At 47.9% G+C, this 23,747-nt stretch overlaps 3 protein-coding genes across 3 annotated transcripts; all 3 read right to left on the reverse strand.

Moving 5' to 3' along the window:
- Window positions 1–86: 86 nt before the first annotated feature.
- LOC114603330 (uncharacterized) lies at window positions 87–5,283 on the reverse strand. The gene is made up of 3 exons (XM_077932243.1): window positions 5,125–5,283; window positions 2,029–2,176; window positions 87–812 (listed from the first exon to the last, which is right to left on the reverse strand). The coding sequence occupies exons 1-3, from the start codon at window positions 5,165–5,167 to the stop codon at window positions 254–256; spliced, it is 750 nt and encodes a 249-aa protein (XP_077788369.1). The 5' UTR covers window positions 5,168–5,283; the 3' UTR covers window positions 87–253.
- Window positions 5,284–8,908: 3,625 nt separating this feature from the next.
- On the reverse strand, window positions 8,909–14,387 carry LOC114603327 (uncharacterized). The gene is made up of 3 exons (XM_077932244.1): window positions 14,289–14,387; window positions 10,487–10,634; window positions 8,909–9,634 (listed from the first exon to the last, which is right to left on the reverse strand). Exons 1-3 carry the CDS (start codon window positions 14,329–14,331, stop codon window positions 9,085–9,087), a joined length of 741 nt encoding a protein of 246 aa, XP_077788370.1. The 5' UTR covers window positions 14,332–14,387; the 3' UTR covers window positions 8,909–9,084.
- Window positions 14,388–17,640: 3,253 nt separating this feature from the next.
- Window positions 17,641–23,235, reverse strand: LOC114603328 (uncharacterized). The gene is made up of 3 exons (XM_028742219.2): window positions 23,084–23,235; window positions 20,267–20,414; window positions 17,641–18,519 (listed from the first exon to the last, which is right to left on the reverse strand). The coding sequence occupies exons 1-3, from the start codon at window positions 23,124–23,126 to the stop codon at window positions 17,952–17,954; spliced, it is 759 nt and encodes a 252-aa protein (XP_028598052.2). The 5' UTR covers window positions 23,127–23,235; the 3' UTR covers window positions 17,641–17,951.
- Between the last annotated feature and the right edge of the window lie 512 nt (window positions 23,236–23,747).

A 23,747-nucleotide genomic window follows, 5' to 3' on the forward strand; every position in this document is an offset into this window, starting at 1 on the left:
CTTTTGCTTGTGTGAAGAAGATGTATTTCCTACAGCCAACAGAAGGAGGAGGGTTAAAGAGAAACAGGCCACGCATCGAACAGAGGTTGTTAGGAACGTCTCCTTTATTATCCCGTCTGGAGAAGACTTGCACACCTGCCCTACCTCCCAGACAAGGTCTTGAAGACACAAAAACCAATGTAAGCTTTTCCCTTCTGATCTCTCTTTAGATGCTGGGGGAGATTGCTTCCTCATATACATGTGAGAGAAATAATCATGGATTTGGGGAAAACACTGGGGCTCTAGCCCATGCCCTAAAGTCCTTTTTGTACTTTTGGTGCAACTGCACAATGGGACCAATGTACGGCTTCAGTAAGTGCTTGTGGATCGTCTCCGCTCCTTTTCTGATCAGCTGCTGGATGTGGTCAAGATAAGGCTGAAGGGTTGCCTGCAATTCTCGCAGCTTCTTAATGTCTGGATCCAGCTGGGTTCTCAGAGCTTGCACTTGCTGCGGCAGCTTCTCATCTATCTCACGGTTGATCTCCCGAGCTCTGGCAATGATGGCACTGCGCACGATTGCTGCGTACGGACCCACCCTCTCCAGGACGGGGTCCACGTAACCCGCCAGGGGAGATTGCAATGCTTTGACAAGCTCTTCTAAGTTATGCCTTCTATGTCTCTGCAGGTCAAACAGGGCAGTGATAGCCTTTTCCGCAACCTGGTATGGCACCCCCAAAACCATATCAAAAGCTTTCACGACCTCATCAGGTAACTCTTTCTCCAGGGTATCCAAGCGCCTGCTGAAATTCCTATAAACATACTCAAGAAATTTCCTGTAGGGGAAAAAAGGAACAGAGAATTGGAAAGGTTTCAGAAGGGAAAAGGAGGGTTTGGGATCGTCCAAACACCTGCTTGTCCCACTGCTGTTTACCCCTGAACTGGTACAAGTGTCAATAGTTTTTCTGTGGATTGATGTTTGTTCTGATTTAGTGGTAAGCTAAATCTGCGCACACGTGGGTTGCGATTCGGTGCTTCTGCGCATACGCGGCCACCGAAACCCGGAAGTAACCTGTTCCAGTACTTCCGGGTTTCGGCGGTCCATAACCCGAAAAAACGCAACCTGAAGCGTCTGTAACCCGAGGTATGACAGTATAAGGTACCCCCTGCCCGTACGGGCCAAGTCTTGACAGACTCTAGGGTTGTGCGCCCATCTCACTCAAGAGGCCGGGGGCCAGCGCTGTCCGGAGACACTTCCGGGTCACGTGGCCAGCGTGACATCGCTGCTCTGGCGAGCCAGAGCCGCACACGGAAACGCCGTTTACCTTCCCGCTAGTAAGCGGTCCCTATTTATCTACTTGCACCCAGGGGTGCTTTCGAACTGCTAGGTTGGCAGGCGCTGGGACCGAATGACGGGAGCGCACCCCGCCGCGGGGATTCGAACTGCCGACCTTTCGATCGGCAAGCCCAAGGCGCTGAGGCTTTTACCCACAGCGCCACCCGCGTCCCCATGACTGTATATTCAACACAAAAAACTGTGACAATTTGTTGTTGACAATTTGGACAATTTGTTGTGGACATATAAGGGGCTCCATTACCTTCAGTAGCTATGGGCCTCATCAAACCTAAATCTGGCCCTGGGTGGGACAAATGAAAACCTGCTTGGAGCTGCATAGTCACAGTAGGCAGGCCTCTTTCACTGGGTGGGAAGCCCCTGGATTTAAGGGGCAGCCTCCCTTCCTTGTCAGGTGGGGCAGTCCCACATGGCTTTGCCTGCACCTGTTTCTCCTTGCTTTAAGTGGGGAGAGAGCCCTGCCACACATGCTGCCCAGAGTGGGAGGGGAAGGTACAGGGACCCAGGGGCCAAGCCATGGGGTGAAGTGGTGGCAGTGGGGCTGGCTCAGAATCCAGTAGTTCAGCTCCCATACCTTCCCCAACCCCAGAATGTTATGCCGGCATCACTTCCATCCATCTATTCTCTAGAAATAACATCTCCTCTTTTCTACATGGGAAGAGAGCAGCGCAGAGCGGAAACGAGTCTAATTTGCTTACGAAATCTCCCGGCCTTCCTCTGTTCTGTCAACGATGGTGAGTTTCCCAAACAATGTTTCGGTGAATTTATTGGCATCTTCTCTTCCCTGTTGGATTAGCTTCTCCAGCTTGGAATCCGGCTCGTCTCGGAGAACAGAAGCCCAAGTCCCTAGAAGTCCCAAAAAATAATAATTCTGCATTGCACCGTCCACTGCAGGAAGCGCCAAGCCTGTTTGGTACACCAAGCTGCAACTCATACACCAAGCTTCACATATAGAATCCTTTCTTTAATGTTTGAGGGTCTAAATTAGAAGGTCTTTGTTAGGGCTGGTGCCTCATTCCCCCCTCAAGAAAGGTAGAAACAAAATAGTTTATGTCAATATTTCCCAACCCTTTTCTGGCCATGGCCTTTTCCGACCTTGTTTTCTTCCTGTGGCACCGCACCCCCCCCAAATGGATGTAGCCCAGGGGGGCAGCTGCCCCCCAATAAGTAAAAATCAATGCAAATCTGATGCTCCAACACCCCCCCCCCAAATCCTGGCTATGCCCATGCCCCCTCCCATCTACTGGTAAGAAAAGTAGAAATATGATCTAGTATTGTTACCAGGGAAAGGAGCAGACACTTCGGGCACAGGTGGTTCCAGGTGTGGCACAAAACACCTGGGGCTTGTGCCTCTGGGCCATTCGCTAACAACACTCCCTGTGGAATAATCACTTTCTAGATCTATGGAGTGGCTTCCCACCCAGGGCCGGATTTAGGTTTGATGAGGCCCTCAGCTACTGAAGGCAATGTCCAGCTGTCCTTTGTCAACAACAAATTGTCTCTGTTTTTTGTGATGGATATATAAAAGGCAAAGGTAAAGGTACCCCTGTCCGTATGGGCCAGTCGTGACCGACTCTAGGGTTGTGCGCTCATCTCACTCAAGAGGCCGGGAGCCGGCGCCGTCCGAAGACACTTCCGGGTCACGTGGCCAGTGTGACGAAGCTGCACTGGTGAGCCAGCACCAGTGCCGCACACGGAAATGCCGTTTACCTTCCCGCTTATAAAGTGGTACCTATTTATCTACTTGCACTTAGGGGTGCTTTCGAACTGCTAGGTGGGCAGGAGCTGGGACCGAAAGACGGGAGCTCACCCCACCGCGGAGATTCGAACCGCCGACCATACGATCAGCAAGTCCTAGGCACTGAGGTTTTACCCATAGCGCCACCCGCGTCCCGTTGAATAAATGCTATATGGTAATTTATGGACCTAGTAGGTCCATACACAACACAAAACACTGTTGCCGTATGTAGGTTTTATTTTATTTCTTTTTTTCTCTTATATTTTGGAAATACACATCCAGGTTTTTTTTCCTTTAAATTTTTGGGTGGCCCCCAAGAGAGTGGGGCCCTAAGCTATAGCTTGTTTAGCTTATACGTAAATGCGGCACTGTTCCCAACACTGGATTATAACTCTCTGTCTAAAATGGGGACATGAGGTTTCTAAAACACAAGCCCTGTGGTTCCAGCTGTGTGTCAGAGAACCTAAATAGGATCCCAGCCAGTTCTTACATAGTTTTGTTCTTCTGGAAATAGTACAGACTGAAGGGGTATTTTCCTTTTCCCTATTGATCACCCTCCCCAGTTTGGCCTGCTAGCACATCCTCAGGAAATACCGTCTTTTTCGCTCTATAAGACGCACCAGACCACAAGACGCACCTAGTTTTTGGAGGAGGAAAACAAGAAACAAGAAATATTCTGAATCTCAGAAGCCAGAACAGTAAGAGGGATCGCTGCGCAGTGAAAGCAGCAATCCCTCTTGCTGTTTTGGCTTCTGGGATAGCTGCGCAGCCTATATTCGCTCCATAAGACGCACACACATTTCCACTAAGTTTTTAGGAGGGAAAAAGTGAGTCTTATAGAGCAAAAAAGTACGGTAGATCCCACAAAGCACACAGCCCCACACACAACTTGGTCTGCCAGCAAACGAAAGAGATCAGCCTCTACGGTTGTTGGCTATTGACCCCCCAACAGTGATTTGCAGAACGGACTTTGCTCCCACAAAGCCACGTCTAGGACATTTGAAATGTGAGACACCAAGAAGGTGGACAAGACAGGATTTGATCATACGAACTGAAGGCCCTCCTTACATTGGGGCACAACTGAGGGGCAGTTGAAGCAGCCCAAATGCCAACCAACATGTACGCGCCCTTGCAGCCTTAACTTCTTGCAGTGGTCGTTTGCAGTAAGAGCTTCCTTGTCATGACACTCTGCATGCGAGTTTCCCCAAAGTGATTCCTCTAAGTGGCAGCACCCTAGGAAATCTTTGGAGCTCTTCCTACACTGTGAGTGCAGTAGGGCGAACCTATGTCCTATTTCACAGAGAATACCTGAATGGCTGTGTGGTCCAGGTTCAGTTGAAAGAACCCTGAGGAGGGAGAGAGTTTCAGGGCTCTTGGCGTTGCCCATCAATGCTTAGCAGCCGGACTGAGAAGACAACCGCACAGCTCACCGGACTGCACACAGTTCCGGCAGCTTCTGTTGTCATCTTTGTCAAAGGGAACCCTTAGGCAGGGGCAGGTTAGCAGAGGGAGGGGAAGTCATAAAAAGTGCTTTAAGCCTTGGCTGATCAGACTAAAGACCCATTTTGCCCAGTCCGTTCTTTGTCTCCCAGCCACTGAACGTGGAGCTTCAGTTTAGCTATTATTATTATTATTATTATTATTATTATTATTATTATTATTAATATTATTATTATTAATATCCTCTACAGATATCCTCTATTAATATCCCGCCCATCTGGCTGAGTTTCCCCAGCCGCTCTGGGCGGCTTCCAATCGAGTGTTAAAAACAATACAGCATTAAATATTAAAAACTTCCCTAAACAGGGCTGCCTTCAGATGTCTTTGAAAGATAAGATAGTTCACATCTGAAGGGAGGGTGTTCCACAGGGCAGGCGCCACTACCGAGAAGGCCCTCTGCCTGGTTCCCTGTAACCTCACTTCTTGCAATGAGGGAACTGCCAGAAGGCCCTCGGCGCTGGATCTCAGTGTCCAACAGATATCTATCTTGCTAAATTTACACCCCAAAAGGTGGAATGCAAGGCAGCTGCTAGCCTGATGTTGACCTTCCACTCACCTGTCAGGATGGCCAAGGCCAGTGTGAGGACGAAGAACTTCATGGTGCTTTGGCGGAGGGTCCCGAGAACCTGCTGGGATGAAGGTAGGGGCTGTTTCTGAGTCCAGGGAGCCACGAGGGAGGCTACTTATTCCTCCCAATCTTCTCCTCCTCCTCCCTCGCCTCCTGGGTCACTCATTAACATTGTGGTGCTATTGGAGGGCAGGTACCTTTGAGGGGGAACCTTCGCTTGTTATCTCCCATGGTCATTGCTACAGAGAGGACTAACCTTAAAAAAAATCTGATTTAACCAAAGAAGGCAACACAGGCTATCCAAACAGATTAACCAACCATCTCAAAACGTTTCAAATGTGTATCCATCAAAGGGGAATGCTGGACAGCTCATAGCCTGATGTTGACTGTGATGGTTCTATGGGTTGCTTGTGCGTAAGCCGGTGCCCACACCTGGCTGGGTTGCCTAAGTAAACTTTTTCTGTCCAGACAGCCACTCACCCGTGGCTGTCTCAATCTCTGGCAGAATCCGTCAGTGGGCGTTTCTTAAACTTCTTCCAACAAAGAAGTTCTTTCACGCCCAGTCTCCTCCTACTTTCTCTGCGAGGAAGCCTTCTGCGCAAGGAGGGCGTAGGCAGCGGAGGACCCTTCCTCCCCCCACTGGTCCCCGGCAAGGAGTCATGTGACCCCCTCTCAGATTCCCCCATCTGCCCCCCTTCTCCACTGGAGCTGAGCTGATTCCCTTCCCCAGAAGATGGGCTGCCTCTCCCAATCCCGGGACGCTCTCTGGGATCCCTCTGGAGCTTGCTCTCTCCCTCCGGCACTGATGGCAGTTCCCTGACATTGACCTTCCATGTGCTTCTCAGGCCAGTGTGAGAAGAAGGAACCATATGGTGGTTCAGAAGGCAGGGGCTGTCTCTGAGCCAGGGAAGAATGGATCTGTTCCCTCCACGTCCACCCCTTATTCCATTGTCATTTATTCACACAGAAGGGCACTGGGGATGGGATGCCTCTCAGTGTGGCACAGCTTCTCTTGCCATCTCCTGTGGTCCTTGCCCCAGTGTCTAAATCCACTGGCACAAAGCAGAGGGGGCAGCGATTGGTGGTAACTAAATTCCATCAAAGCAAGAGTGTTACAATGCACACACAAATACCCTGAGGCCTCGTGGAAGGCAGTGTTCATAGATACCTGTTTGAGACAACCTTTATCTGCCAGGTCTCTTCGGAGAAAAGAGCCCTGAAGGTGGAGGCTTAAGGAGCACGTGGTGACGGCAAAGTTTCAGCTTCAACTCTGGTGACTATATATGCACTTGCTTTGTAATCCTGATGTTCTGAGACTTGCTTCTCCCCAGCTGTTCTTTTAGATAGCCAAACAATCAGGGTGAGGCCAGGCTGTTTTGACCCCCTATAGAAGAAATTGATTTTTGACACTCCTCCCCCCGCACAAAATGCCATAGAAACTTATAAATGCCTTTCCTCCAAGGAGCTCACGGTGGCATGACTGGACTATTTTATAGTCACAACAACCGTGTGAGGTAGGCTAAGCTAAGAGACTGTGACCATATGTTTTTTAATGTCCTTTCCAGAACCTTTTCCAACACTTCAAAATCATTTTTAAGGTGAGGCAACCAGAACTGTACACAGTACAGTGGTACCTTGGGTTAAGTACTTAATTCGTTCCGGAGGTCCATTCTTAACCTGAAACTGTTCTTAACCTGAAGCACCACTTCAGCTAATGGGGCCTCCTGTTGCTGCTGCGCCGCCGGAGCACGATTTCTGTTCTCATCCTGAAGCAAAATTCTTAACCCGAGGTAATATTTCTGGTTACAGATAGGTAGCCGTGTTGGTCTGCCATAGTCAAAATAAAAAATTTTTTTTCCTTCCAGTAGCACCTTAAAGACCAACTAAGTTAGTTCTTGGTATGAGCTTTCGTGTGCATGCACACTTCTTCAGATACCTGAAGAATTATCTGAGAAGTGTCTGAAGAAGTGTGCATGCACACGAAAGCTCATACCAAGAACTAACTTAGTTGGTCTTTAAGGTGCTACTGGAAGGAAATTTTTGTGTGTGTTTGTTTTTAATATTTCTGGGTTAGCGGTGTCTGTAACCTGAAGCGTCTGTAACCTGAAGCGTATGTAACCCGAGGTACCACAGTATTCCAAATATGGTCACACCATAGATTTGTATAATGTCATTATGGTATCTTAAGTTTTCAATTCCTTTCCTAATGATTCCTAGCCCGGAATTGGTCTTTTTCAAGGTTGCCACACCTTGGGTCAATATCTTCATCAAGCTTTGCACTATGACTTCAAGGTCTCGTTCCTGGTCAGTCACCGCCAGTTCAGATCATCTAATGTTAAAATACCCCCTGTATTTTCCTGATATTCTTAGGTTCTATAGCCTGAGCTCATTCTGATCACTCTGATTGGAGCAAACTATTCCTGAAGAGGATGTCATTTGTTAACATAGCGCACTGGCATAGGGTATCTATAGACTTGTTTACAAAGCTATTGTACTACCAACCTTACTGTATGCTTGTGCAAAATGGACCACTTATAAAGGCCATCTCTAACTCCTTGAAAGATTCCATCCACAGTGTCTCCGAAAATTTTCACACTTCACTTGGGAAGACAGGAGAACTAATACAAGTGTACTGGGAGAAGCAAAGATCACCAGTGATTCTTCAACATCAACTTCATTGGACTGGTCATGTTGTGCAGATGCCTGATTATCGTCTTCCAAAACAACTACTCTATTCCGAACTTAAAAATGGAAAGCATAATGCCGGTGGTCAACAAAAGAGGTTTAAAGATTGTCTCAAGGCAATTTTTTTAAAAATGTAGTATAAACACCAGCAATTGGGAAACACTTGCTTGCGAGCGCTCCAATTGGAGAACAGCCTTTACCTAAGGTGTCATGGGCTTTGAAGATGCTCAAAGTCAGGACAAAAGGGAGAAACATGCTGAGAGGAAGTCACAGTTTGGCAAACCCACACTGTGATCAACTCCCGCCCAGAAAACTATGTCCCCACTGTGGAAGGATGTGTGGATCCCGAATTGGCCTCCACAGTCACTTACAGACTCATTGCTAAAACCGTGTTTATGGAAGACAATCTTATTCGGCTATGAGTGACCGCCAAAGAAGAAGTATCTATTGACACATGGGAATTCATAGACCCAGCTCTATCTCCATGGCAAGACTGTTTGGGGTGGGGTGGGGTGGGGGAGTGTCTCAGTTCCCTGATACGTTGGTAGTTTGTAGTGGTCAGGATCTTTTAGGGAAGAAAGCACCAAAGAACATATAATGTATCTCCTGGTATTCCAGTGAAGGTTAGCAACCAGTAAACACGAAACAAGGTGCTGTTTCCAGGAGACCCTCCAGTCACTTGTGCCAATGAAGGCTTCCTTTGAAACACAAAGAGTAGCTTCATGGTAGGGAGAGTCAAAGCGACCCCTCCTCATTTCTCCTGCACAGGCCAAGGAGGCTGAGCTCCCCCTACCCAACTGTTATAGGTACAACATAATCCACATATTGAATTACGGGTGTATTGGAGCCCTTCACTTCTGCTTCTGAGAAGAAGATGGCTTTGCAACAGCAACAGCAAGAAGACAGTTGAGGGGAAACAGGCACCCCATCTATCAGTCCCTGTCCTTGGACACGAATTTCTTTTTTAAAAAAGACATCGCACAGAAATAAAGTGGCTTGGGATGAAGGAGGAAATAAGCCAAAGCAGGTACAACAGCCAACAGAAGGAGGAGGGTTAAAGAGAAACAGGCCACGCATCGAACAGAGGTTGTTAGGAACGTCTCCTTTATTATCCCATCTGGAGAAGACTTGCACACCTGCCCTACCTCCCAGACAAGGTCTTGAAGACACAAAAACCAATGTAAGCTTTTCCCTTCTGATCTCTCTTTAGATGCTGGGGGAGATTGCTTCCTCATATACATGTGAGAGAAATAATCATGGATTTCAGGAAAACACTGGGGCTCTAGACCACGTCCTAAAGTCCTTTTTGTACTTTTGGTGCAACTGCACAATGGGACCAATGTACGGCTTCAGTAAGTGCTTGTGGATCGTCTCCGCTCCTTTTCTGATCAGCTGCTGGATGTGGTCAAGATAAGGCTGAAGGGTTGCCTGCAATTCTTGCAGCTTCTTAATGTGCTGTTCCAACTGGGTTCTCAGAGCTTGCATTTGCTGCGGCAGCTTCTCATCTATCTCATGGTTGATCTCCTGAGCTCTGGCCACGACGGCACTGCGCACGGTTGCTGCGTACGGACCCACCCTCTCCAGGACGGGGTCCACGTAACCCGCCAGGGCAGATTGCAATGCTTTGCCAAGCTCTTCTAAGTTATGCCTTCTATGTCTCTGCAGGTCAAACAGGGCAGTGATAGCCTTCTCCGTAACCTGGTATGGCACCCCGAAAACCAGATCAAAAGCTTCCACGACCTCATCAGGTAACTCTTCCTGCAGGCTATCCAAGCGCCTGCTAATATTCCTAGAGACATACTCAAGAAATTTCCTGTAGGGGGGAAAAAGAACAGAGAATTGGAAAGGTTTAAGAAGGGAAAAGGAGGGTTTGGGATCGTCCAAACACCTGCTTGTCCCACTGCTGTTTACCCCTGAACTGGTACAAGTGTCAATAGTTTTTCTGTGGATTGATGTTTGTTCTGATTTAGTGGTAAGCTAAATCTGCGCACACGTGGGTTGCGATTCAGCGCTTCTGTGCATGCGCGGCCACCGAAACACGGAAGTAACCCGTTCCGGCACTTCCGGGTTTCGGCGGTCCATAACCCGAAAAAACGCAACCTGAAGCGTCTGTAACCCGAGGTAGGACTGTATATTCAACACAAAAAACTGTGACAATTTGTTGTTGACAATTTGGACAATTTGTTGTGGACATATAAGGGGCTCCATTACCTTCAGTAGCTATGGGCCTCATCGAACCTAAATCTGGCCCTGGGTGGGACAAATGAAAACCTGCTTGGACCTGCATAGTCACAGTAGGCAGGCCTCTTTCACTGGGTGGGAAGCCCCTGGGTTTAAGGGGCAGCCTCCCTTCCTTGTCAGGTGGGGCAGTCCCACATGGCTTTGCCTGCACCTGTTTCTCCTTGCTTTAAGTGGGGAGAGAGCCCTGCCACACATGCTGCCCAGAGTGGGAGGGGAAGGTACAGGGACCCAGGGGCCAAGCCATGGGGTGAAGTGGTGGCAGTGGGGCTGGCTCAGAATCCAGTAGTTCAGCTCCCATACCTTCCCCAACCCCAGAATGTTATGCCGGCATCACTTCCATCCATCTATTCTCTAGAAATAACATCTCCTCTTTTCTACATGGGAAGAGAGCAGCGCAGAGCAGAAACGAGACTAATTTGCTTACGAAATCTCCCGGCTCTCCTCTCTTCTGTCAACGATGGCGAGTTTCCAAAACAATGCTTCGGTGAATTTATTGGCATCTTCATTTCCCTGTTGGATTAGCTTCTCCAGCTTGGAATCCGGCTCGTCTCGGAGAACAGAAGCCCAAGTCCCTAGAAGTCCCAAAAAATAATAATTCTGCATTGCACCGTCCACTGCAGGAAGTGCCAAGCCTGTTTGGTACATCAAGCTGCAACTCAAAGCTTCACATATAGAATCCTTTCTTTAATGTTTGAGGGTCTAAATTAGAAGGTCTTTGTTAGGGCTGGTGCCTCATTCCCCCCTCAAGAAAGGTAGAAACAAAATAGTTCATGTCAATATTTCCCAACCCTTTTCTGGCCATGGCCTTTTCCGACCTTGTTTACTTCCTGTGGCACCCCCCCCCCCATGGATGTAGCCCAGGGGGGCAGCTGCCCCCCAATAAGTAAAAATCAATGCAAATCTGATGCTCCAACACCCCCCCCCCAAATCCTGGCTATGCCCATGCCCCCTCCTGTCTACTGGTAAGAAAAGTAGCTATTTAAATGTTTTGTTTTTCAATACAACATGTTTCATTTATAATCTTAATAATTTTTAGAAAATTACATAAAATGATAGGAAGATAATAAAATATTGTTGAAGCAGAAAAACATAGAATCATGGGGCTGGAAGGGACCCCAAGGGTATTCTGTGGGAGCAGAACTCCCGTTATTTGACACAGAGGGGGAAACTACAGATATTGGGCAAAAGGTGCACAGGGAGTTCTGTATACATGGGAGAATTTTAAAAAGAAAGTGGTCCTCACTGACCTGCTGCAAAAAGATCTTGTTATCCGGAGTAGCCCTGGCTGCCTAGATAAAGCACTATAGCCCCACACACTTTTACCTGGGAGTACGGCCCACTGAACTCAGTGCGGCTTCCTTCCAAGTAGAGACTTAGTTATTTCTAGATGCAAGCCAGCCGACTTAGTTATGTACTAGATGCAAGTCAGCACCTTGCGGAGTCAGGCCCAGGCTGCCACTGGGCATAGCACTGGCAGCAGCATTCAGCACGCCCAGCCCTACCCGTTGCCACCCCACCACCGCACTTACCTGACCTGGGGGGTTCTGGATCGTGGGCACTAATGGGCCCGCCTGAAGCAAACCAGGACTGCTCCAAGAAAACACACGTGGCAAAAAGGAGCGCTAGGCCCTGGTGGGTCCCCTTTACCCGCTTGTGATTGGCAAGGCAGATAGACATCCAATCAGGGATTTTTTTAAAAAAAATTGTTTCCCTTCACTTCTCACTTCCCTCTAGCCTTATTTACACCAATTTCACCTGTGGCCACCCCTACCCCCCGGAACATAGCTGTCAACTTTTCCCTTTTCTTACGAGGAATCCTATTTGGAATAAGGGAATTTCCCTTAAAAAAAGGGAAACGTTGACAGCTATTCCTAGGAATATCCTGGGGGCCCCACTTGGGAAACACTGGTTTATGTTATTTCTCAGTCAGGTCCCTTATTTTATGTGGGAAATGGTGTAATTACAGATGCTGTCTGTGCGGGAGCTGAGGCTGAAATATGGTCTAGTATTGTTACCAGGGAAAGGAGCAGACACTTCGGGCACAGGTGGTTCCAGGTGTGGCACAAAACACCTGGGGCTTGTGCCTCTGGGCCACTCGCTAACAACACTCCCTGTGGAATAATCACTTTCTAGATCTATGGAGTGGCTTCCCACCCAGGGCCGGATTTAGGTTTGATGAGGCCCTCAGCTACTGAAGGTAATGGAGCCCTTTATATGTCCAGCTGTCCTTTGTCAACAACAAATGGTCACTGTTTTTTGTGTTGAATATATGCTATATGGTAATTTATGGACCTAATAGGTCCGTACACAACACACACAAAATGTTGCCGTATGTAGGTTTTATTTTATTTCTTTTTTTCTCTTATATTTTGGAAATATACATCCAGGTTTCCTTTAAATTTTTGGGTGGCCCCCAAGAGAGTGGGGCCCTAAGCTATAGCTTGTTTAGCTTATACGTAAATGCGGCACAGTTCCCAACACTGGATTATAGCTCTCTCTCTAAAATGGGGACATGAGGTTTCTAAAACACAAGGTCTGTGGTCCCAGCCGCGTGTCAGAGAACCCATTTAGGATCCCAGCCAGTTCTTACATAGTTTTGTTCTTCTGGAAATAGTACAGACTGAAGGGGTATATACAGTTTCCCTATAGATCACCCTCCCCAGTTTGGCCTGCTAGCACATCCTCAGGAAATAGATCCCACAAAGCACACAACCCCACACACAACTTGGTCTGCCAGCAAAGGAAAGAGATCAGCCCTCTACAGTCGTTGGCTATTGACCCTCCAACAGTGATTTGCAGAATGGACTTTGCTCCCTCAAAGCCACATCTAGGACTTTTGGAACGAGAGACACCAGGAAGGTGGACAGGACATGATTTGAGCAGATGAACTCAAGGCCCTCCCTATATTGCGACACAACTGAGGGGCAGTAGCAGCAGGCCAAATGCGACCCAACATGTACGCGCCCTTGCAGCCTTAACCTCTTGCAGTGGTTGTTAGCAGGAAAGAGCTTCCTTGTCATGACACTCTGCATGCGAGTTTCCCCAAAGTGATTCCTCTAAGTGGCAGCACCCTAGGAAATCTTTGGAGCTCTTCCTACACTGTGAGTACAGTAGGGCAAGCATGTGTCCTACCTCACAGAGAACCGCACAGCTCACCGGACTGCAGACAGCTACTCCACTGAACGTGGAGCTTCAGTTTAGCTATTATTATTATTATTATTATTAATATCCTCTACAGATATCCTCTATTAATATCCCGCCCATCTGGCTGAGTTTCCCCAGCCGCTCTGGGCGGCTTCCAATCGAGTGTTAAAAACAATACAGCATTAAATATTAAAAACTTCCCTAAACAGGGCTGCCTTCAGATGTCTTTTCAGATGCGAGTTTCAGATGCGAGTTTCCCCAAAGTGATTCCTCTAAGTGGCAGAACCCTAGGAAATCTTTGGAGCTCTTCCTACACTGTGAGTGCAGTAGGGCGAACCTATGTCCTACCTCACAGAGAATACCTGAATGGCTGTGTGGTCCAGGTTCAGTTGAAAGAACCCTGAGGAGGGAGAGAGCTTCAGGGCTCTTGGCGTTGCCCATCAATGCTTAGCAGCCGGACTGAGAAGACAACCGCACAGCTCACCGGACTGCAGACAGCTCCGGCAGCTTCTGTTGTCATCTTTGTCAAAGGGCACCCTTAGGCAGGGGCAGGTTAGCAGAGGGAGGGGAAGTCATAATAAGTGCTTTAAGCCTTGCCTGATCAGACTAAAGACCCATTTTATCCAGTCCGTTCTTTGTCTCTCAGCCACTGAACGTGGAGCTTCAGTTTAGCCATAATAATAATAATAATAATAATAATAATAATAATAATATTTATACCCCGACCATCTGGCTGAGTTTCCCCAGCTACTCTGGGCGGCTTCCAATCGAGTGTTAAAAACAATACAGCATTAAATATTAAAAACTTCCCTAAACAGGGCTGCCTTCAGATGTCTTTTAAAGATAAGATAAAGATAGCTTATTTCCTTCACATCTGAAGGGAGGGCATTCCACGGGGCGGACACCATTACCGAGAAGGCCCTCTGCCTGGTTCCCTGTAACCTCACTTCTCGCAATGAGGGAACCACCAGAAGGCCCTTGGCGTTGGATCTCAGTGTCCAACAGATATCAATGTTGCTGATTTACACCCCAAAAGGTGGGACGCAAGGCAGCTGCTAGCCTGATGTTGACCTTCCACTCACCTGTCAGGATGGCCAAGGCCAGTGTGAGGACGAAGAACTTCATGATGCTTTGGCGGAGGAACCTGCTGGGATGAAGGTAGGGGCTGTCTCTGAGTCCAGGGAGCCACGAGGGAGGCTACTTATTCCTCCCAATCTCCTCCTCCTCCTCCCTCGCCTTCTGGGTCACTCATTAACATTGTGGGGCTATTGGAGGGCAGGTGCCTTTGAGGGGGAACCTTCCCTTGTTATCTCCCATGGTCATTGCAAGACTACAGAGAGGACTAACTTTTAAAAAAATCTGATCTAGCCAAAGAAGGCAACACAGGATATCCAAAGACACGACAGCGCGTCTGCACATGCGCAGGTCGCGTTTTGCCGCTTCCGCGCATGTGCGTGACGTCATTTTGAGCGTCTGCGTGAGCAGCGAAACCTGGAAGTAATGCGCTCCGTTACTTCTGGGTCATTGCGGAGCGCAACCCAAAAGCGCTCAACCTGAAGCACATTCAACCCGAGGTATGACTGTATTTTTATTATAGGTAAAGGTAAAGGTACCCGTGCCCATACGGGCCAGTCTTGACAGACTCTAGGGTTGTGCGCCCATCTCACTCTAGAGGCCGGGGGCCAGCGCTGTCCGGAGACACTTCCGGGTCACGTGGCCAGCGTGACATCGCTGCTCTGGCCAGCCAGCGCAGCACACGGAAACACTGTTTACCTTCCCGCTAGTAAGCGGTCCCTATTTATCTACTTGCACCCGGGGGTGCTTTCGAACTGCTAGGTTGGCAGGCGCTGGGACCGAACGACGGGAGCGCACCCTGCCGCGGGGATTCGAACCGCCGACCTTTCGATCGGCAAGCCCTAGGCGCTGAGGCTTTTACCCACAGCGCCACCCGCGTCCCAACGTATTTTTATTATACTTTCTCACAATTATATTTTCCCCACTTTCCCGCCAAGGAGCTCAAGGTGGCACTCTTTGGTCTCCCTTTCCCTGTGTTTTCCTCACAAAAACCCTGTGAGGTTGGTTCGGCAATGACAAAGGGACAACGACAGGCCCAAAACCACACCGTGAGCTTCACGGCTTAAGTTATTTTATCTCTGTTCTCCCCAGTCCACTTAATAGCCGCCTTATTCCACATTCTAGTAGTGGTGTAGTCTGCATTGTGAGGAACCTGCCAGGGCCTGTACTCCCACAGGGTTCCCACTGCCAACTTCTTCAGCTCCTCGATATTCTAGCTCCTCTGCCTTGCTGCCTCTTGTCTGCAGGCAGGTGAGGAAAGAGGAAAGAGAAGGAGCAAGAGTTTCTGGACTATATGGAACTGGCGGAAATGACCGGCAGAATCCGAGACCAGGGAGAAGAGTCAGTGGAAGAAGATTGGAAGAAATTTAAAGACTATTTACAGAAATATTGCAAAATTAATGAATGTTAGAATGATGTTGGATTGAAGTTAAGTGGTTTTCAGCAGTAATGTTATAAAGATGTGTAAAAATGGATTGTTAACAGGGGATAATCTAAAGTTATAATATATTAAGAGTAAAGATTAGGATAAAAACAAAGAGGGAAAGGATTTGCTGAACCAACTAATTGAACTGGATACAAAAAAGGGAGGTGTGAGGAGGTCTGGGGAACAAGCGAATGAAAGGTAAGACACGGAAAGATTGAATTGTTTTTAACTGTTTTTACTTTGTACTTTTTCTTTTTCTTTTTTCTTTTTGTAATATTTTGAAAACTTTAATAAAAATCTTTTTTTAAAAAAAGAGAAGGAGCAAGAGTTTCACTCCCTTGCCTTCTCCCTCAGGCTTGCTGGACAACTTGGGTCCAAAGAGGGTGGCCATTTCCCCAGCATCCTGTTTCCAACAGTGATCAGCCTGATTGCCTCTGAAAAGCCCATATGCAGAGCATGAAGGCAACAGGAACTCCCCCCTCCCCCCAAAAACCCCACATTTATTGCTTGCTTTCCTGGAAGTGTCCCTGCTGCTGAATATGCAATTTCCCCTTTTTTATTTGTACTTATTTTCAATCCCAGTGTGGGGAACAAAGTAAGAACGATAAACAAAGGGTGGAAAAAACAATTACGAAACCTTGGAAACTTGTCCAATAAACAACAATTCAGTAATGTTGTCTGTCATAAGGCAAACCGGCAGAAACACAAAGAGGACAAACATTTTAAATTTCCAATTTAACCAAGTGCCTAGCTGAAGGAAAGCACAGGGCGTTCAAACAGATTAATGAACCCACAGTCTCAAAATGTTTAAAATGTGTAGCCAACAAAGGAGAAGGCGAGGCAGCTTCTAGCCTGATGGTCACTGTCAGGATGACCAAGGCCATTGTGAGAACAAGGAAATTCATAGTGGTTCAGTGGAAGGTCCTGAGATTCAGCTGGTATGAAGGCAGGGCCCATCTCTGAGAGCAGGGGGAGGACGGATTCTTTCCATCCATGTCCTCCCCTGTTTTGCTACCCTATGGAAGAAAGTGATTTTGACACTCCCCCCTCCCTCAACTTGCATAATCCCATCGCAACATTCCTTATTGCCAGGAGGGGCAATTGTGGGGTTTTCTTCCCTTCAAAGGAAGGAAATTTTGCCACTGTATTCTGCTCTGGTCAGACCTCACCTGGAGTACTGTGTCCAGTTCTGGGCACCACAGTTCAAGAAGGACACTGACAAACTGGAACCTGTCCAGAGGAGGGCAACCAAAATGGTCAAAGGCCTGGAAAGGATGCCTTATGAGGAACGGCTAAGGGAGCTGGGCATGTTTAGCCTGGAGAAGAGGAGGTTAAGGGGTGATATGATAGCCATGTTCAAATATATAAAAGGATGTCATATAGAGGAGGGAGAAAGGTTGTTTTCTGCTGCTCCAGAGAAGCGGACACGGAGCAATGGATCCAAACTACAAGAAAGAAGATTCCACCTAAACATTAGGAAGAACTTCCTGACAGTAAGAGCTGTTCGACAGTGGAATTTGCTGCCAAGGAGTGTGGTGGAGTCTCCTTCTTTGGAGGTCTTTAAGCAGAGGCTTGACAACCATATGTCAGGAGTGCTCTGATGGTGTTTCCTGCTTGGCAGGGGGTTGGACTCGATGGCCCTTGTGGTCTATTCCAACTCTATGATTCTATGAAATGAATGGACCTGTTTTTGTTCCCTTCATCTCTATGGAGAAAAGTGCCTTCTGTTGATCATGAAGAAAATGCAGCTTTTAGGATCCACCAGAACTTATCAAAGCCTCAAACCACTGCCAATACCAGGGTTACCAGAACCAAGCCTAAAGACACCTATATATGCCCACACAAAATATTTTGCATTCCCCAAAGACAATGATCTCTAGTAATGTTAATAAAAGCATTAGCATAGGTGAACAACACTGATGCAGAGGAGGCAATTAAAAGGTTAACTCAAGTTTATTTTAAGGGACTCAAAGTTTACAGAGCACTAAGAGTGAACAAGAAGGACTACTGGCGAAAGATTAAAACAGAAATGCCATTTACTTCGACTTAGGTGTGATGGCACGGACACCATCAGCAGAAGCTACCACTATGTAATGAGAAATTGGAACCACGTATCCGGAACAATGTGTAGACATCAACAGGGACATCTGGTTTATGATATGAGCTACAGAAGAGACCACCACATCTTCTGTCTGTCTTGGGGTTGGCCAAGGTTCCATCGTGTGCAAAACAATCGCCACCATCATCACTGACTTGGGGGAAAGGTAGGGCCTTCAACCCACTTCTTAAACTTCTCAGCACGTTCTTGGAGTGCCTTGAAAATACGGCTAAAATAAGGCTGCAGAATCTGGCTGACTCTCTCCACTCCTTCCTCAAGCTTCTCCTGGACCTGGTCAACGTAGGGGTCTATGGATGACCGGAATTCTTCCAGTTCCTGCTGGAGAACTTCAGCGTAAGGGGCCAGCTGATCTTTCAGGTCTTCCAGCTGCTGCTTCAGCTTCTCGTTCAGTTTGGGGTTCAGCTCTTCGGCCTTGGCCACAAGGGAACGCTGCAGGGACTTTGAGTACCGATCCACCTTCTCTAAGACTGAATCTGCGTAAGGTGCCACAATGGTGTACAGAGCCTCCGCCAGCTCGTCTGAGGCAGGCGATACCTTTCTATGCAAGGCACGGATGGTGTTGAGACTTTTGTCCACCACGCCCAGCGACGCCCCAACCACCAGGTCGTACCCTTCAACCACCTCGGCAGGCAACTTCTCCTTCAGGTTGCGCAAGCGCTTGCTCATTTTTGCAAAGCTGTTATGGAGCTTGTCTCTGCAGGGGGTGGAAATAAGAGAGAGTCACAAAAGGTAAGCAGAACTCCCTTCTTTGAGTGAGAAGCTCCTGGGCCGGAGAGCTGGGGTGAGGCCAGGTTCCCTTCCTCATCTCTGATGTTATGCCAATGGCAGGAGGGCATGTCGTTGTGTGACCCCCTCCCTTCAAAGCACCACTTGCATGTTCCTCCTCCAATCTGTTACCCGCTAGGCTGACATAATGTAAAAGAGACAGTGGATATGGGATTCCATGGGATGCAAATTGCACTATGTGATGGGAAAGTTTCTTCGCTGGCCAGTTTGGGTCACCAAGTGTTGTTGTTGTCTGCCAGCAAACAGTTGGCTGGCAACAGCGTCTGATTGGCCAGAGTTCTGGGGGAGGGATATGATTGGTTTGGAAAGGTTAGACAGGTTTCAGATTGGGAGAGAGGGTGAAGGGGTTCTGAGGGGAAAAGGAGATATACACTGAGGAGACTATCCATAGGGAGAGGACAGAGCCTCACAACTCGGATAGGGAGACCAGGCTGAGGGTCTGGGGAAGGTGTCCAAACAGGAGTGTGCTGAGTCTGAACCAGGAGCGACAGATCCTGTGGGAATTCAGGCTCCCTGGGTCACTGGCGGGGGGAGTGCACCGCCCCTGGCACCATCGGGGGGGGTACCATCGTGGCTGCCCCCGGACACGTGCCATGCACCCCCCGACCGCACTGGGTGCCACGCCCCCAGGACATATGTCACGCCCCTGTGGCCAGCGCACCATGCCCCCAGGACGTACGCCACGCCCCCACAGGCGGCATGCCACGCCCCTGGGACAGGCGCCAGCCACACCCCCACCTGCTCTTCGCCCCCAGTGCCGGGGCATGCAGCTTTGCCACTGCCCTGGGTGTCAGTCTAACCAAGAGGGGAGAATTCTTCAAGGTACTGAAGACTCCCAACCCAGTGACAAGGGGAGAGGGGAACTCCTGGGTCTGTAATACCATAAATACCTCAGGTATGGGAGATGAGCGCCGCAACCCCAGAGTCGGCCACAACTGGACTTAATGGTCAGCGGTCCCTTTACCTTTACCTTTATGGGATTGTTAAGAGTGGGGGTAACGGAGGAAAAATGCCCCTCACTCATGAAACAAAGTATTAAGCTGTGAAGGAGGCAGTATAGTGTTGAAAGTATTGTATTATCTAAGTGACGGACACTGATTTGAACATTTTACCATCTGGAAACCTGAATATTTATCTACCCAAAGTGTGCCAACGGATGTTTAGTAACTGAAGTTTAAGGAGAGTTGTACTTATAACATTGTGTTTAAGCCTGAGACATCTTCTAGTTAAAGTAACTAAGTTGAATTCTACCTGAAAGGATAAGTTTTCTGACCCACTTTGTGTCATAAACTTCCTTCGTTTAATAAAACTTTTCGTGTTTGTTTGATCAACTCCTGCCTGAGACTCTAAACCTTTAAGTTTTCCCTCACACAAGTCCCCCACTAGATAATCTGGGGTAAATTGTAGAAATTTGTGTAATTGGTGTGCCGTGAGGTGGTCACACTAAATTTAATTGAGGGCAGGCCCAACGGCGCCAGGGTGAGAAAGTGCCATTGTGCCATTGCAACTACAAAAAAACAAACAAAAAAAAAAAAACCCACATTCTGAGAAATAAAAGAAGCAATACAATACAATTAAAACCATACAGCACCTAGCTGGTGTGAAAATAGTGGTGTGAAAATATTGGTGTGAAAATATTGGCTCGAATCACTTACATCACTGATTGTCCAAGCTCCGACCTTCTGATCACCTCTATTTTTTCATCAACTACCCTGGTGACGTTTCTCAGGTATTCCTGAAGCTCCAGGTTTAGCCGGGCCAGGTGAGGATACGGCTCATCTCGGAGGACGTACGCCTGGGATCCTGGAAGACAAAAGCAAATCTGAACGGCTGTATTTGTGGCTGGAGGTGGAGCTCAGAGGGAACAGTGTTACACCCACATGCGAACCAAACCTTTGTTTTGCAAAACAAATGTCTTAGGAGGCACAGTTTCACCCCCAAGGGCTGAGGCCGATGCAATTTTTTAAAAGAAGTTTTTATTATTAAAATAATTCAGCATTAGTACACACATATTGCGAATATACAAGCATACAAACATACATTTCATACAATCCTTAAAAATGTTCAAACATACCTACACTCAATCCCGCAGATAATTCCTTTTCCCATCACCATCCACCACCCCTCACCCCACCTTTGTGTTAGACTTCCAATCTAAAGAGGTAAAGGTAAAGGGACCCCTGACCATTAGGTCCAGTCGTGACCGACTCTGGGGTTGCACGCACATCTCGCTTTATTGGCCAAGGGAGCTGGCGTTTGTCCACAGACAGCTTCCGGGTCATGTGGGCAGCATGACTAAGCCACTTCTGGCGAACCAGAGCAGTGCACAGAAACATCGTTTACCTTCCCGCCGGAGTGGCACCTATTTATCTACTTGCACTTTGACATGCTTTTGAACTGCTAGGTTGGCAGGAGCAGGGACCGAGCAATGGGAGCTCACCCCGTCGTGGGGATTCGAACTGCCAACCTTCTGATCGGCAAGCCCTACGCTCTGTGGTTTAACCCACAGCACCACCTGCGTCCCTAGAGACTTCCAATCTACTCGATTGCAATTTCTTTCCACTTCTGTTACTTTCTTTCACACACCTTTAACCTAATTTCATGCTCCTTTTTCTATTACACATTGTTATCCATCTTATTTAGTATTTCAGTATTTAAAACGGAACTTGTTTATTCTAAATAGGAGTTCTGATTTTTCAATATGGTTTTGCAAGTATCCTTTAAACACCTTCCAGTCCCTGTCTATCTTCTCTTTTGAGATCCTTCCCATTTGGTATTATACCGACAAAAACAGAGTGGCTTGCCAAATTACTGGAGTATTACAATAGATCCAAAACATGAAATGGGGAGGCCGATGCAAATTGTAGTCTAAAACCTCTGAAGGGCACCAGGTTGGGAAAGGCTGAACTTGAAAGCAGGATGGACTAGAGAGGCCTGGATTCAAATCCCTCACTCAGCCATGAAGCTCATTGACTGACCCTCACCTAGTCGCAATTTCTTGGCCGATGCTACCTTGCAAGGGTGTTGTGAGGATAAAAGGAAAGAAACCTGAAGTAATTGCCTCGTGTATGGTGTCATGAGCTTCTTGGAGCAAGGGATTTGAGATGACAAATAACTGTTCTTCTAACTCCTTTCCAAGCCTGATTCCATCTAATGGCGTACTGTGGGAAGGGATGTCGGCAAAGTTCATAGCTGGATGGAATTCTTGAGGCAGGAAGAGTTTGGTGCAATGCAAAAGCTTGCTACGTTGGCGGTGTACGCTACCTTTGAAACACATTTGAAGCACACCCACACCCACACCCGCACCAAAGGATTCTGGGCACTGTAGTTTACCCTTCACAGAGTTACAACTCCTAGCAACCATTAACAAACTAGAAAACAAGAACTCCACCCCCCCCCCCCCCAGAAGCTTGGAAATTGCTGAGGATTATGTCATACTACTTAATGATTTTTCTACCTGTATGGTTCTTAGTTGTATTCTAATTGCTTTTTTTATTTCTTATGTTGTATTTTATTACAATAGGATTTGAAGTCTCTACAGTAATACCCCCGCGAACATCCGCCCCGTCGACCGTCTATTTCGGCGAACGTTCGCAGCAAACCCGGAAGTACTGGAACGGGTTACTTCCGGATTTGCCATTTGCGCATGCACAGAAGCGCTAAATCACACTTTGCGCATGCGCAGAGTGGCGCTTTGTCAAGCGTCCCTTTTGTCGAACGTCCGGGGCTCCGGAACGGATTCCGGACTCAAAACAAGCTACAACTGTATACTGTTTCTAGGCTTTCCATAGTTATCTGGTTTACCACCGTGAGAGCTGGCCTAGATGGGCCATTGGCCTGATCCTGTAGGCTTGTCTTATGTTCTTTTTTTATTTATTTCTATTTATTTATTTATTTATTACATTTATATTCCAGTTTTCCTCCAAAGAGTTCCAGGTGGCATACATGGTTCTCTTGCTCCCCATTTTATCTCCACAACAACACTGTGAGGTGGGTTACACTGAGAGACAGTGGCTGGTCACCCAAGAAATAAAAGACGCAAAACAAATTCAATTAAAAATCAATATGACTATCTAAGGCGCGGACCTCCTGAATGAAGCTCACAGGCCACTGGTGATCCATAGACTCCTGATGTGGACCATTTTGGGTCATACCTGAATTGAGAGCCAGCCAGGAGGTGTTGGGCCAGTCAGATTAAAAAACAAACAAATGATCGCAGAATCATTGCATTGGAAGGGACCCCGGGGGTCATCCAGTCCAATCCCCTGCGATGCAGGAATCCTGCCCTGCGTTCGAATCCACCCAGCCATCCCTGGGTGGACTCGAACAATGAACCTTCTGGTAAACAATGTATCTTTTGACCATTGTGCCTCAGACCCCCAAGGATGGGGCAAACCGAAGAGGTCGCCCACCCAGCCCCCCGGAAAAGAATTCAGGAATTCCCTCCAGCCTGAGGCAAATCCTTCACTTACCTACGAACGCTAGCAAGGCCAGCGTGATGACAGGGAACTTCATGGTGGTTCAGTTTGAAGGTTTCCCCAAGAACCAGTGAAGTGAAGGCAGGGTCTCTCTCTGAACAGGGGGAGAGATATATATGATCCTTTCCTTCCGGGCCCACCCCTGCCTTCTGTCATTTATTAACGCAGGCCGCTGACCTGACGTCTTCTCCATCCCCGAGTTATTGCCAAAGTCTCCAAAAAGCATTGCGACAACAACGAAAAAGGGGGTGCACTGACTGGAATAGCCTGAACTCCGGCTTGATAAGCAAAGTGAGATGGCTGCAATGGACAAAAGATATCCCCCTCTATCAAGGAAGACATTCCTCGGTCAACCTTGGTTTTATCTCCAGGAATTGATTCACTCCGAGACGTCCCTCACTTCCCTGATTTGTGTGAGATGGCCTCTGTGGGCCAGGCCCCTTGGGGGAAGAGGAAGTCAGAGACTATGAACTCATCAGCAGCGATGATGATCTTACGTTTGGTTCCTCTTAACTCCGGAGATGAGTATCCACTAACAAAAGGCGACAGAGGGTCTTCTCGGCATTGTCGGATGTATCTGATGAAACAGACTGTAGTCGTGAGCGTAGCCAGGATTTATGGAGGTGGGGGACAGGACACCCACCTGTCGCCATCCTCC

The sequence above is a fragment of the Podarcis muralis genome, chromosome 7, assembly GCF_964188315.1.
Source record: "Podarcis muralis chromosome 7, rPodMur119.hap1.1, whole genome shotgun sequence".
In the NCBI taxonomy this organism is placed as follows: Eukaryota; Metazoa; Chordata; class Lepidosauria; order Squamata; family Lacertidae; genus Podarcis; species Podarcis muralis.

Excerpts from the sequence above, each read along its gene's own strand:
- LOC114603330 (XM_077932243.1), bottom strand. The coding sequence starts at position 5,167 with ATGAAGTTCTTCGTCCTCACACTGGCCTTGGCCATCCTGACAG. Across the intron at positions 2,177-5,124 it reads GGCCTTGGCCATCCTGACAG|GGACTTGGGCTTCTGTTCTC; the intron begins GTGAGTGGAAGG and ends TGGGACTTCTAG. Across the intron at positions 813-2,028 it reads GAGGAAGGCCGGGAGATTTC|GAAATTTCTTGAGTATGTTT; the intron begins GTAAGCAAATTA and ends TTTCCCCTACAG.
- LOC114603327 (XM_077932244.1), bottom strand. The coding sequence starts at position 14,331 with ATGAAGTTCTTCGTCCTCACACTGGCCTTGGCCATCCTGACAG. Across the intron at positions 10,635-14,288 it reads GGCCTTGGCCATCCTGACAG|GGACTTGGGCTTCTGTTCTC; the intron begins GTGAGTGGAAGG and ends TGGGACTTCTAG. Across the intron at positions 9,635-10,486 it reads GAGGAGAGCCGGGAGATTTC|GAAATTTCTTGAGTATGTCT; the intron begins GTAAGCAAATTA and ends TCCCCCCTACAG.
- LOC114603328 (XM_028742219.2), bottom strand. The coding sequence starts at position 23,126 with ATGAAGTTCCCTGTCATCACGCTGGCCTTGCTAGCGTTCGTAG. Across the intron at positions 20,415-23,083 it reads GGCCTTGCTAGCGTTCGTAG|GATCCCAGGCGTACGTCCTC; the intron begins GTAAGTGAAGGA and ends TTTGTCTTCCAG. Across the intron at positions 18,520-20,266 it reads GAGCTTGGACAATCAGTGAT|AGACAAGCTCCATAACAGCT; the intron begins GTAAGTGATTCG and ends CACCCCCTGCAG.